This window comes from Eubalaena glacialis, chromosome 20, assembly GCF_028564815.1.
Source record: "Eubalaena glacialis isolate mEubGla1 chromosome 20, mEubGla1.1.hap2.+ XY, whole genome shotgun sequence".
NCBI lineage: Eukaryota > Metazoa > Chordata > Mammalia > Artiodactyla > Balaenidae > Eubalaena > Eubalaena glacialis.
Genome location: NC_083735.1, coordinates 34,378,899 through 34,392,150, shown reverse-complemented (window position 1 = coordinate 34,392,150; position 13,252 = coordinate 34,378,899). Strand labels below are relative to the sequence as shown.

The following is a 13,252-nucleotide window of genomic DNA, read 5'->3' as shown; positions in this document are numbered from 1 at the left end:
GAAGTTGGGGGGAGGTGTGGGCGGGCAGTTGGTGAGGAACAGGATATTTCAGTGGTACTAAAATGTTTCTTCATGATTGTGGCAAAATATTAAAAATTGGTGAATTTGTGTAAGGGGTGTATGAGAGTTCTTGCAGATTTTCTCTAAGTTTCCACATTATTTCAAGATATTTTTAAAATGCCCCCTGTAACTAATAATCCATTTCAGGGAATATTATTTTTTAAAGCCTAAATATAAGCTATATGAATGAATATATTAATCATGAAATTATTTCTAATAGGGAAAAATTAGAGGCAAAGTGGAAATGTTTAAATAAATTAAGGTACATCCACCTAAAGGGTGTACCATTTTACATGATACTCATGAAGGCTGTGAGCACTATGGGAAGATGCTTATTTTCTTAAAGAAAGGAAATGGAAGTGTACCCTATTGTTTACAAATAAAAGTATATTTATAAACAATAGTAGAAAGGGATATATAAACATGACAATAGTGGTGTTTTGGGGTAACCCGCTGGTAGGGGGTAATTGTCCACTCCTATTACATAAACTTGCTATAATATGATATTACTTTTATGCTTTTTTAAGAAAAATGTTTTAACAGAGGAAGAGGGCGTAGATAACCTTGAAACTTGAGCATGTTCTCTGTGTGTGAGCCGAGCTGAAGTGTGCTGAAGAGGGACAGGCCCTGGAGGGATGGTAACAAGGAGAGTCTAATCTCGGAAACTAGTGTTAGTGGATCTGACCATATTCGAGGACCAGCAGAACCTAGCTAGTACTTTTGCAGTAGAAAAGTCTCGATTGTCTGGCGTGTGCTAGGAACAGCTAAGCAGGATGATCAGGTTCGTGCAGTACACTGGTTATAGACAAGGGGTTTACATAGAATGATCATTTTGATGCCCCTTCGATGGGTTGTTCGTTGCTACCTGGAGATGTATGGAATCGCTGGTTAATCACGGCTTGGGTTGTCAAAATGTCAGATTAACTGCCTTTAAATATGCTGCTGGTTTTGGTGTTCCAGTTTGCTTCCATCAACAAGTAAAGTGTTGGATTTTATTTTTTCTGTTGACCCCAGTTGCTCTTTGAACCTCATTGGCCCCTTCTGACTCTGAAGTATTTGTGGGTCAGTAGAGACGAAGCCTGTTTCCTGGAGATCTTCAGGGGCCAAGGGCACCGTCAAGGGCCCATCTCTGAGCTTCACCAGAGCCTGAGTGAGGCGTGAGATGCTACAGGCTTTGTACTTTCTCATGATTTCCATTTTTAGATACTTAAAGTTGTGGGTTTTTTCCCTTGTACATTTTCAACAAATCACAAAATGAACTGCGAGTGTGCAGAAGAATATCTTAATCCAGGTTAATGTTCTGATTTTCAAGTATCTCTATCATTTTGTGAGGCATGATTGACAGTTTAGATCCAATTATATTTATGCTCCATTTAGTTAATTAATTTTTTAATCAGCTAAAGTACAAGGACTGCAAGGCAGTTGGAGATAGTGGAGAAAACCAGTTTAAGATCAAGAGGCCTCAGTTCTAGTTGTCAACCTGCCGTGATTTACAAATCTCCTCATGCCCCAAACCCTCTGGAAATGTTTTATTCTCTGCAAACTGAGCCACGGGGATTAGATGGATTAGATATTTGCAGGGGTCTCCAGCTCCAACATTTTATGATGCTGTTATTCCAGGAGAAGGATACTTTATTGCCATTTCCTTGTGTACTTATAGCAGGCTCACGTAGTGTAATAAGCAGTATCCTGCCTGGGGAATCTTTAAAACGAGGGCGGTCATCGCTAGTTGATAAAGTGCAGGGGAAATAGAAAACATTTGGTTGGCTAAGCTTCCACTCAAATAGAGCAGAATACAGGTGGAAAAGTGCATCAGAACCATATTCTGAATGGAATAATCCTAAAATAATTGTACCTAAAATCTAAAAAGTATTTTAAAAAGCTTTTATCCAATTTAGGGGGAAGAATTGGGAATCCTGTGATGTAGTTTATTTCTGAGATTAGCCATTTAACATCGGTCGAGTGTGTAGACTGTGTCTCGCCTCTGGTTTGACTCTGAAACGCCTGTGCCCCTCCAGGTGGGTTCGGTGGTGGCCGTGGGCTGGATTCGCTCGCGGAAGGCCGTGGACTGGCGCCTCTTCCGGAACATCTTTGTGGCCTGGTTCGTGACCGTGCCTGTAGCGGGGCTGTTCAGTGCTGCTGTCATGGCTCTGCTCGTGTACGGGATCCTTCCGTTCGTGTGACTGGTCCTCTTCCAGCCGGTAAACAAGGGATGGGCCGGGCTGCATGTGGGCGCTGCGTGCTGTCTCCCGCCAGCGCCTCCACGACCCTCTGTGATGTTCCAAACCACACAGCCCACCTAGGTGTAGAGTCGTCCAGAGCTAACTTGACTACTGTACATAATCATGTGCACTAAACTGGTATCGTGGTGATATAACATGGTGCGGTTACTTATATATTAAATATATATGGTATACATAGAATAATAGGTAGTGCTATTTCAGACATACTCGAAATGGGAGTGGAGACACTTGCCTAGAATTCGATATTCAACAAATCTTTGTACATACTGATTTCAGTGGCAAATTTTAAGAACCTTTGAAAAGAAAAGTGTAGATTGGAAAATGGTATTTTTTTCCCATTTAATATACTGTAACGTAAGTGAGATACAGGATGGATGATACCCATTTGGGAAGGTGTATGTGTGTCAGTGTGCTATTGAATACTGGAACAGGAGTTCACAAGTGCTTTCACTGAAGAATTTGTTCATATACTGTGTATTGATTATGTAATATATCATAATGCTTCTGTAAATACTTAAAACTGTAATTTTTTAATGGTGTGCTTCCCTTATCCTTTTTTGATCAGAGAAGTTTGGAAAGTACCAAAGAAGCAGGGGAATAGTTTGCCAGTATTATATTTTCATACTGTTTGTCTCCCCTTCTCACTAATCCTACCATTAGCCTGGGATGCGGCAGGACCACCATGCTCTGACCTGCCCTGGGGCAGGGTGTATGGTGAGGCACCAGCCCCCAGCATGTGCACGTCCCACTTCCAGTCCCCCTCCCCGCCACCACGCTGCCACCGCTGCCCCGTGCCAGATCTTGGCCCTTCGTTGTTGTCAGTGTAGAGAAGGTACAGCGGCGAGGACGCGTGATCGACACTACATATCAAGTCCAGTTTAAATTTCCGCCCCCTCCTCCCCTGCAGCCTGAAGGATGGACCTCTAACCTCAGACACGGAGGCAAGTGCCCTGACATCCTGGAAGCTCAGGAGTGGGGAGGGCTGAGCTGTCAGTACACTGGACTTGAGGGTTTCCTTGAGGCCTTCACTAGGTGGAGCAGTGCCATGTTCTGCTGGAGCCCCACCGGCGTCTTCTTTTTCGATAGCGGGAGGAAGTGTGACTAATGCTAGAGCCTGAAACTATGGAAATGCTGCTAAAACTTTTATATTGACAAACATTTTCTCGGTACTTCATTGTGATTTTTCATTAATCAACCATATTAAATTTATAATAAAAACATGCCCCTCAAAAGTTTGCCTCTGAAGTCTTTTTCTAAATACCTATATAATGTTTCTTATTGAGTTTCCACAAAAATACAAGCTATAATTTGTTTACTTCTATTTTTCAAATACCTTTTTTTCTCTTATTTTACTACTAGTACATGTTTGTGTAGAAAATACACGTGAGGGAGAAAAGGAAAGAATGGCCCGCACAGCCCGGCATCCCGAAATTGCCGTGCGTTCACACACACTGAGCCTTCAGTGCTGAGCTGTCTGCCAGGAGGGCTGGTCCCCCATGGGACCTTTGTTAAAGGGACCGTCACACTCTGCTCGGTCTTCCCGCTTCGCTCTTAAGTCAGCCAGACTCAGGGGAGTTGGGGCCGCAGCTCACACGTCCAGAGCTGAGGACCCAGCGGGAAAGCACATCCTATCTCCCTTCTTGCTCAAGCAGCTCAAGAACCCAGCTCCGTGGAGCATCAGGAGCTTCAGAAGGAAAATCCTCCGGTCTCTGCAGCAGGAGTCCATCTCCTTCTGGAGCCGGGAAGGTAAGAGGTGAGGAGAGCTGGCCAGGTGTAAACAGTTCTTCTCCACAAAGAAACCTGCCCACCCTGATTTTTAAATGGCATTTTAAGCCTTTCATGTCCCTGCTTTTGTTAAAACCATGCATTCAAGAAGTTCTCTTTCCTCCTAAACTTTGTAAGAAAAATAACAGCACGACACAGCGTCAGTTTGGAAGCTGTGTCCTGGGAGAAAGGCTGCTGTCTCAGCCCCGCAGCCAGGGTGGCAGAGGCCCTGGATATGAAGTGGGACAAAGGTCACACCCACACTGGGCCCTCAGTGACTGCCTACAAGAGAATCATTTAAGATCTAGACACATAGACTTAAAGTGAAAGGATGGAGAAAGATATTCCATACAAATGGAAACAAAGACTGTAACAGAAGACAAGGACATTACATAATGATCAAGGGATTAATCCAAGGTCAATCCAAGAAGATATAACAATTGTAAGTATATATGCACCCAACATAGGCACACCTAAATCCATAGTGCAAATATTAACAAACATAAAGGGAAGAACTGACAGTAACACAATATTCGCAGGGAACTTGAACACCTAACTGACATCAATGGAGAGATCATCCAGATGGAAAATCAGTCCAGAAACACTGGCCTTCAGGCCAGTCCATTGCTGTTTATAAAACATTCTATCTCAAAGCAGCAGAATACACACCATTTTCAAGTGCACATGTAACAATCTCCAGGATAGATCACATGCTAGGCCACAAATCAATTCACAGTAAATTTAAGAAAATTGAAATCATATTAAGCATCTTTTCTGACCACAACACTGAGACTAGGCAATGACTAATCTGTGTGCAGAGACAAGCCTTCCCCACTGCCCCTCCCTGCCTGTTACATGACTGGGATGAGGGCAGAGGAGGGATTCCCCACCCCACCCCCCGAGGGGAGGGGATGCCCGATAGTCTTTCCTTTGAGTTAATCAGCCTCTTCCTCTAAAAATGCAAACACTCCTCGGACAAGGGACCCTCCCGCATCCCTGGCACCTTACTGTGACTCTGTCACCAGATGCGCTGTGCAGAGACAGCGGCGTGCAGCTCAGGAGCGCCTGGGGGCACGGCCTCCCCTTGGGGCAGAGCCTGCATGCAGCACAGGCTGCAGAAGGAGCTCGAGCTCCGGGACAAGGTTCTTGTACTTCATTCTCTGCTTTTCCAAATGAACTGACCTCCTGAGCAAATACGTAAACACATTTGTTCATTTTCTAGAAGACAATTTAAAGAATAAATCTCCCTGTCTCCTCAGAATAAGCTGCACAGCAGAGATTTAAAACCATCTCATCCCTCAGAAAATGGTAAAGTGTAAAGATCTGTGGCATCAGCGAGCTTATTCAAGTACAGAGGGAGACAGGAAAAGAGCGCCTGAGGGAGATTACACAGGGTCTGTGGGGCCTCACAGGAGGCTGTGTGCAGGCCGCCCCGCCCACTGCCTCCAGGTTCTCCTGTGGGCACCGGGGTGCACGTTCCTCACGGGGCAATGGGACCACCCGGGCTGTGAGGGTCCCTGGGACAGTGGCAGGAGAGGGGCCGCTCCGGGCCTGGCCCACAGTAGGGCTCCGTAAACAGGGGCCTGTTCTACTTCCACTTTTCAAGGATGATTTCCCACAGGAGTGCTCAAAGGGCAGCATTGAATTAGGTGATGAAGAAAAGGAGTAGATTAACCGCGGTTAGCTGAGCGAGGCAAAACTAGAGGCTAAAGAACGGGGAGAATGGCTTCTCTGCAGGCTTGGGGACGCCGGCGGAATGTGGTTAAACTGTCACGAGGGGATGTAACTCTGTTCTCGGACTGTCACCTTCCTAAATACCTTTACAGCGCATCATCCTTTATTATCGAAAAGACAATGAAACGCCCCTGAAACATATTAAGAAAAAAATCACCTACACTCCGTCACCCCACCACCATTCCTTTTGAAACATTGGCCTTTGAAACCTGGAACTGGCCAGCCACTGGGGAAACTGAGGCACGGATGAGGAAAAAGTTCAGGCAGCCCAATGGTAACAGGACGGAGCAGCCCCAGGCCTGACTGGATCTCCGTCTCCTCCTGTTCAGCGGCTGTCAGACCGTGTCCACAAATGTGGTCTCTAGATAAAGGACGGTGCCATGGGCAAGAGAGGAAGGGTCAGAGAAGGAACACGATTAAGACCTTGGAAAGGAAGCCCAGGAAAAGGGTGAGAGGGTTATTCTGTTTTTATAAAGAAACACGAGGAATTAAATCTGATTTTAAGTAGGGAATTTCAGACTCAGTAAGTGTGAGCAACTGCTCTCAATCTCCACTGCCTGGAACAAAATGAGACCATGAACAGAGCCAGAGCAGGATGGATTTGCTGCCTGTTCCCCAAGGCCTGAAATTCAGAGGTTAAACCAAACCTGAAATGTAGATTCCAAACTTTGAGTTGGGAGGTGTTGGGGAAGGGAGGGAGGAGGTCAAAAGGAAGGAGACAGACTGACCTCCAGGGCAGAAGGCAGGGACCCCACCCCCGGGCCACCATCTTCCATGGGCAGCGGCACCCAGTGGGGTCAGATGTAATTGCGGTCATGGCCCTCTTACCAGAAGTTTTTAAATTGCAGCAGTGACGTCACCTCATGGAATGTTCATTATGTCGTAATTCAAAGAGTTGCTAGAAATGTCAGGAATTATCTGTGCTGCTTTGATGGCCACAGATAACTATGAGTACCTGCCAAAGGAGGACCTCAATCCGGATGCAGAAACTCCAAACCAGGCCCACCCGCCTGACGGCTCACTTTCTTCATTCAGTAAATGACCACTGTGCACCCATCATGTGCCAAGTGCTGGCCTGGCCACAGGTTAGAAGACAGAGGGTAAGAGGACAGAGGACAGAGGGTAAGAGGACAGAAGGGTAAGAGGACAGAGGGTAAGAGGAGAGAAAGGTAAGAGGACAGAGGGTAAAAGGACAGAAGGGTAAGAGGACAAAGGGTAAGAGGACAGAAGGGTCGGTCTCCGGGAGCTCATCTTCAGCGGGAGTCGGGAAAGGAAATCTGCCGTAGGGTGTGACTGCCGCCGCCGGGGGGGATGTTTCTAGAGGCTAGGAGCCTGGGGAAGGGAAGCTTTCATGGAAGAGGCAGAAATTTGGCAAAGACTCCCAGCGCAGAGTGGCAGTGAGAGCACTGGTTCCATTGGGAAATGGCGCCTTTTAGATGCCGGCAGAATAGCAGAGAAGAGGCGTCTGACAGGCCGCTCGCAGGAAACGTCCGGAGAGGCTCAGCCGTCCAGGAAGGAAGACGGGCGCGGTGGGCGGTGAGGGATTAGAAGCAGCTTGAGGGCGTGGAAGGGAGCACACGCCCCTCTCACCGCCAGCCGGGAGCTTGCCTGCCATCTCTCCGGGGGAGGGAGGGGTGAAAGCGCACACAGCAGGCGTGAATATGCCGGACGTCTCCTCCGTGTGACGGGCCACCGTCAGCATGACACTGTAAGGGCCTCTCTGTGCCCTTATATTTTATACTCCCGAGGAAGGGAGTGCATCTGATTGCTGCACTGGGGAGAATGCCCGGTCGGAGCACAGGCACCCCTCTCCTCCGTGCCACCCAGGCTGGGCAGCCTGGCCCGGCACTGCTGTCACTGTCGCCCCGAGCTCGTGTCAGGTAGCCTTCACAGTGGTGAGGACGAAGCCACCTTGTCCTGACCCGCAGTCTGTTCACAGCCCCAGTGAGGGAGGACGGAGCTGTTGCCCTTACACTGAGGAGGACAGGCTGGTGCCTTCGAAAAAGCTCCTCACTCCAACATACCCCCAGGGCATCGAGTTAGAGAACAACCAAGGCTGAGAGCAGAACCTGAACGTCAAGTTTAAGTGGAGGGCAAAAGAACAGGGGTCTTCTGCCCATTTTTGGATTGGGTTGTTTGTTTTTTTGATATTGAGCTGCATGAGCTGCTTGTAAATTCTGGAGATTAATCCTTTGTCAGTTGCTTCATTTGCAAATATTTTCTCCCATTCTGAGGGTTGTCTTTTGGTCTTGTTTATGGTTTCCTTTGCTGTGCAAAAGCTTTTAAGTTTCATTAGGTCCCATTTGTTTATTTTTGTTTTTATTTCCATTACTCTAGGAGGTGGGTCAAAAAGGATCTTGCTGTGATTTATGTTATAGAGTGTTCTGCCTATGTTTTCCTCTAAGAGTTTGATAGTGTCTGGCCTTACATTTAGGTCTTTAATCCATTTTGAGTTTATTTTTGTGTATGGTATTAGGGAGTGTTCTAATTTCATTCTTCTACAGGTAGCTGTCCAGTTTTCCCAGCATCACTAATTGAAGTGGCTGTCTTTTCTCCACTGTATACTCTTGCCTCCTTTATCAAAGATAAGGTGACCATATGTGCGTGGGTTTATCTCTGGGCTTTCTACCCTGTTCCATTGATCTATATTTCTGTTTTTGTGCCAGTACCACTGTCTTGATTACTGTAGCTTTGTAGTATAGTCTGAAGTCAGGGAGCCTGATTCCTCCAGCTCCGTTTTTCATTCTCAAGATTGCTTTGGCTATTCGGGGTCTTTTGTGTTTCCATACAAATTAAATAGACATTTCTCCAAAGAAGATATACAGATTGCCAACAAACACATGAAAGAATGCTCAACATCATTAATCATTAGAGAAATGCAAATCAAAACTACAATGAGATATCATCTCACACCAGTCAGAATGGCCATCATCAAAAAATCTAGAAACAATAAATGCTGGAGAGGGTGTGGAGAAAAGGCAACACTCTTGCACTCTTGGTGGTAATGTAAATTGATACAGCCACTATGGAGAACAGTATGGAGGTTCCTTAAAAAACTAAAAATAGAACTACCATACGACCCAGCAATCCCACTAGTGGGCATACACCCTGAGAAAACCATAATTCAAAAAGAGTCATGTACCAAAATGTTCATTGCAGCACTATTTACAATAGCCCAGACATGGAAGCAACCTAAATGTCCATCAACAGATGAATGGATAAAGAAGATGTGCCACATATATACAATGGAATATTACTCAGCCATAAAAAGAAACGAAATTGAGTTATTTATAGTGAGGTGGATGGACCTAGAGTCTGTCATACAGAGTGAAGTAAGTCAGACAAACAAATACCGTATGCTAACACATATATATGGAATCTAAGGGAAAAAAAAAAGTCATGAAGAACCTAGGGGCAAGACGGGAATAAAGGCACAGACCTACTAGAGAATGGACTTGAGGATATGGGGAGGGGGAAGGGTAAGCTGTGACAAAGTGAGAGAGTGGCATGGACATATATACACTACCTAATGTAAAACAGATAGCTAGTGGGAAGCAGCCGCATAGCACAGGGAGATCAGCTCGGTGCTTTGTGACCACCTAGAGGGGTGGGATAGGGAGGGTGGGAGGGAGATGTAAGAGGGAGAAGATATGGGGATATATGTATATGTATAGCTGATTCACTTTGTTATAAAGCAGAAACTAACACACCATTGTAAAGCAATTATACTCCAATAAAGATGTTAGAAAAAAAAAAAAAAGAACAGGGGTGCTGTTTCTAAAGGGGAAGAGGCTGAGGGAACTGACCCAAGAGCACACAGAGCTGCGGGCTTAAAGGGAAGGGGGGCTCCACGTGCATGTGCGTGCAGAGAACACGGCGGGGTGGCCCACAGACAGCCCCGGCTCTCTCAGGGCTCCTTCTGTCCCAGGTTCTAGAACCTGAGCCTGGCCAAGTTGGCAGTCAGCTTCCAAGCACAGACACTTAGTAACTAAATGAAGCTTCAGGACACTGACTGTCCTCTGCCCCCTGAGCAGTGATGCTCAGACTATGATGATGGATTAGCGATGCACAGTCTCTTGCAGAAGGAATTAATATTTAAAATATGGTGTGTGAACTTTCATCTCTTCTTACAAAATCTAATAAAAACCTCATGCCTATTAGTTTCTCATCACGAGCAACGTCAACACTCTGCTCAATGTCTCTGTCTGGGTGACTTTCCCCAGGGGAGCAAGCAGGAACCACTGGTGTTTCTTGCCTTGGCTGATGGCCAGCCTTGCGGACCCTGGGACTGGGGGGCGCGTCCTCTGCCGAGCCCTGAACGCACTCACCACTGCCAGACACGCTGCCTGCTGTGGGCCGCGAGGAGCCCTCTGCCTTTGTCACAATAACATCGATTAGAAGAGCTTGCCCCTGGTTACAGAAATGAGAAATTCACTTTAGAAAACCAGAAAAATTGTAGTAAAGCATAAAACAAATAAAAATTAGTTATGATTCCACCTTCCTGAGGTAATGAACATTAATATTCTGGAGTATTTTCTCCTGTACCTGCATAAACGTTTTTCTTAAATAAAACTGAGATTAGTTTTTTACCTCGTTTTTTCTGTGTAACATTGTGAACAATCCTCAATGATTCTTACTCCTCAAAAACGTGATTTTTGATGGCTGAGTAATATTCCACTTAATGGACAGACATACCATCATTCCCCATTCATTTCATCATCCCCATTTGAACAGTGATCAATTTGTCTCTGTTATAAAGAACACTGCAGTGAGAAACCCTGTACATCAATGTGTGTGCATCTCTGATGATTTCCTTAAGGCAAATTCCCAGGCATGGAGCCACCAAATCAAAGAACCACCTGACATCAGATGCGTCTAAACCAGAATGTTGGTTCTCTGCTCCCAGGCTGCACTGAAGGGCAAATAAGCTACCCTGAGGGTAAGGCTCAAGAATGAGGATCCCAGCAGGGTCCTGAATGGATAATTTTTCAAATTAAATAAGATCAAATAAATGAGTGGCCACAGGAGTTACAAGGCTAAACTGGAGAGACGGGGGCGGCAGCGGAGGGGGGAATTGCTCAGGTGCATTTTACAGGAGAGAAGAGCTAGTACTGAGAATTTCCACATGAGAAACCACAAGGAAGACCTCTGTCCCAGGACCCCTGGCATGGCTTCCTCTCCCGGGCGACTGCACTCCAAGCTGTTTGTGTGAGCGGCCAGCAGATTGTATCACATAGGTGACCAGCACAGGGCCTGGCACAGAAGCTCAAGAAATGTGCTTTCCTTTCTGCTACAATATAATGACGAGGGTACTCAGAACACAGCCCAGCCAGCAATATGGGTCAGTAAAACTGCGGAATAAAGGCTGAACTTCACGTCCCTACGTTCACGTCTGGGTTATTGGATCAACACAAAGTTTGGCTCTTTAGCTCTGTAAGAACACGTCACTTAAAAGGGAGAGCACAAGGAAGGAAAAAGCACCGACCTACAGCAATCTCCTTCCCATCTAACTCAGGCCGTAAGTACAACCAACTTCATCAGGTAAGTAACGAAGCAGTTAACTAGGGGAGCATCTCGGCAGCATTGCCTTGCACCTCCTCATGCCCCAGCCCCATCATTTCCGTCCGCCGCCCTGAACACCACTGGACTGAAGAAACACGTCCACAGCCGCACCCCTCTAACCCAAGGAGCTCCCGGTGCAGCCGCCGGCCCAGCTCAGCATCCTATCCCTGTTCAGGCTGCACAGAGTTCTCCCTGCAAGATACAGGCGTCAACAACACAGAACGAATTTGTCGTTTACGCCCCTCATTCCCTTTTCCTTTTCTGTTATACTTAATCTCCTGTAATGATGGTTCAACCCACAAAGACAGTGAGAAGATAAAACTGTATCATGTGGCTGGTATCACAGATATCTTCTGACATAAGAAGTGGTGGTTGGAATTTGGATTCTAGTAAAGATAATCTTTGGTGGTGGTAGGGAAATACCTTGCAGCACTGAAATTTTCCCAAAGCAATCATGTCCAGTTGTTTTTAAGATGACTCATTTGGAAGCTGAGCAAGGAACTTGAAGAAGCAAATCAGAGAATTATAAATGATTAGTAAACATACGAAAACAGCTCCATCTCACTGGCCATTAGGGAGATGCAATTAAAGCAAGACATCATTTTTCACCTCTAAAACTGGTAAAAATCTTGAAGTCTGATAACATTCAGCGTTTTTGCGGATATGGGGAAATGGGTACTCTTCACCACCATTGGTAGAAACACAGATTGGTACAAAATTTCTGAAGGGCGATTTTGTACTACTTACCTAATGTGCACAACCTATGACTCGGCAGTCTCACTTCCAGAAACCGATCCCGTAGACCTGCACCTCTCATACAACAGCCCCTGCTGTACATGTGGCTATTCAATTTTAAAAGTAATTTAAATGAAATAGAATTAAAAACTGAGTTCTTCCACTGACCTACTTACATTTCAAGTGCTCAACAGCTTCGCGTGGCTAGTGGCTGCCGTGTGGGACAATGCAGACATGCCTCATTTTCATCATCACAGAAAGTTCTACTGGGCCATGCTGCCATGGGAATACTCACGGAAGTGGACAAAGATAAACGGACAAAGATATTCAATGCAGCACTCTTTGTAAAGCAGACTGGATATAGGAAAAAGGGGAATAAATAAATGCCACATTTATACAAAAGTATAAAAATAAAAAATATGAGGCATATTTATACAAACAGAAAGAGGACTCTGCTGTTAACTTTATAAGTATGTTGCAAGACAAGATACGCATTTTAACATTTTATATATATAGATAGATATTTATGTGATCTCTAAAGACACTGAAAAATGTCGCAAGGATATATGCCAAACTATTAGTGGCAGTGGAAGAAAGAGGGACTGGAGAGAGGAATGGGAATTTTCACTTTTATTTATGTCTACACTAACTGAATCTGTAGCAACCAGCACATATTTTGTTAAAAAAAAAAAAAGATTTTCAAAAGGAGCTCTACTCTTAGAAAGATGATTTACCAGTAAGCCCTGAAGACATTATAGTCTACTCATTTCTTTTCTAAAGTGCTATTTCCATCCTCTGGCCATCATTCTTCTAGAGCTAGTCATCAAAAGCATTGTCCTGAGGCCCGGGGGGGCCACAGATGCACCCCATCCAGCTGTGACCCCTCCCACCAGCCTCTCCCTGGCAGCATTTCCCCCAGTTGTACTCTTTCCTTTGCCCTCTTTTCATCCACTCACACGCTCACTCTCCCTCAGCAGCTTTACAAAACTACCAACAGGATATAGTCTCTCACACTGCAACAGGTAGCAAGGACCTCAGCAGATGTGCTTCTAACCCCCCAGAACAAAACGCACTGTTTGACAACTCGGCCTGACCGCAGCAGAGCAGCCAGGAGGGCAGTAAACAAGAGTGGCGGGGACGGGCGGCAGCACAGA

General features: G+C 45.7%; 1 protein-coding gene across 7 annotated transcripts in view; it reads left to right on the top strand.

Moving 5' to 3' along the window:
• The window catches only part of SLC20A2 (solute carrier family 20 member 2), a 105,067-nt gene extending 101,544 nt beyond the window's left edge, over nt 1–3,523 (top strand). For all 7 annotated transcript variants that reach the window (XM_061177219.1, XM_061177220.1, XM_061177218.1 and 4 more), the window contains one exon: nt 2,079–3,523. In XM_061177219.1, coding sequence (XP_061033202.1) covers nt 2,079–2,243 — 165 coding nt within the window. In that variant the 3' untranslated portion in view covers nt 2,244–3,523. The remainder of the gene's footprint in view (nt 1–2,078) is intronic.
• The last annotated feature ends 9,729 nt before the right edge of the window (nt 3,524–13,252 follow it).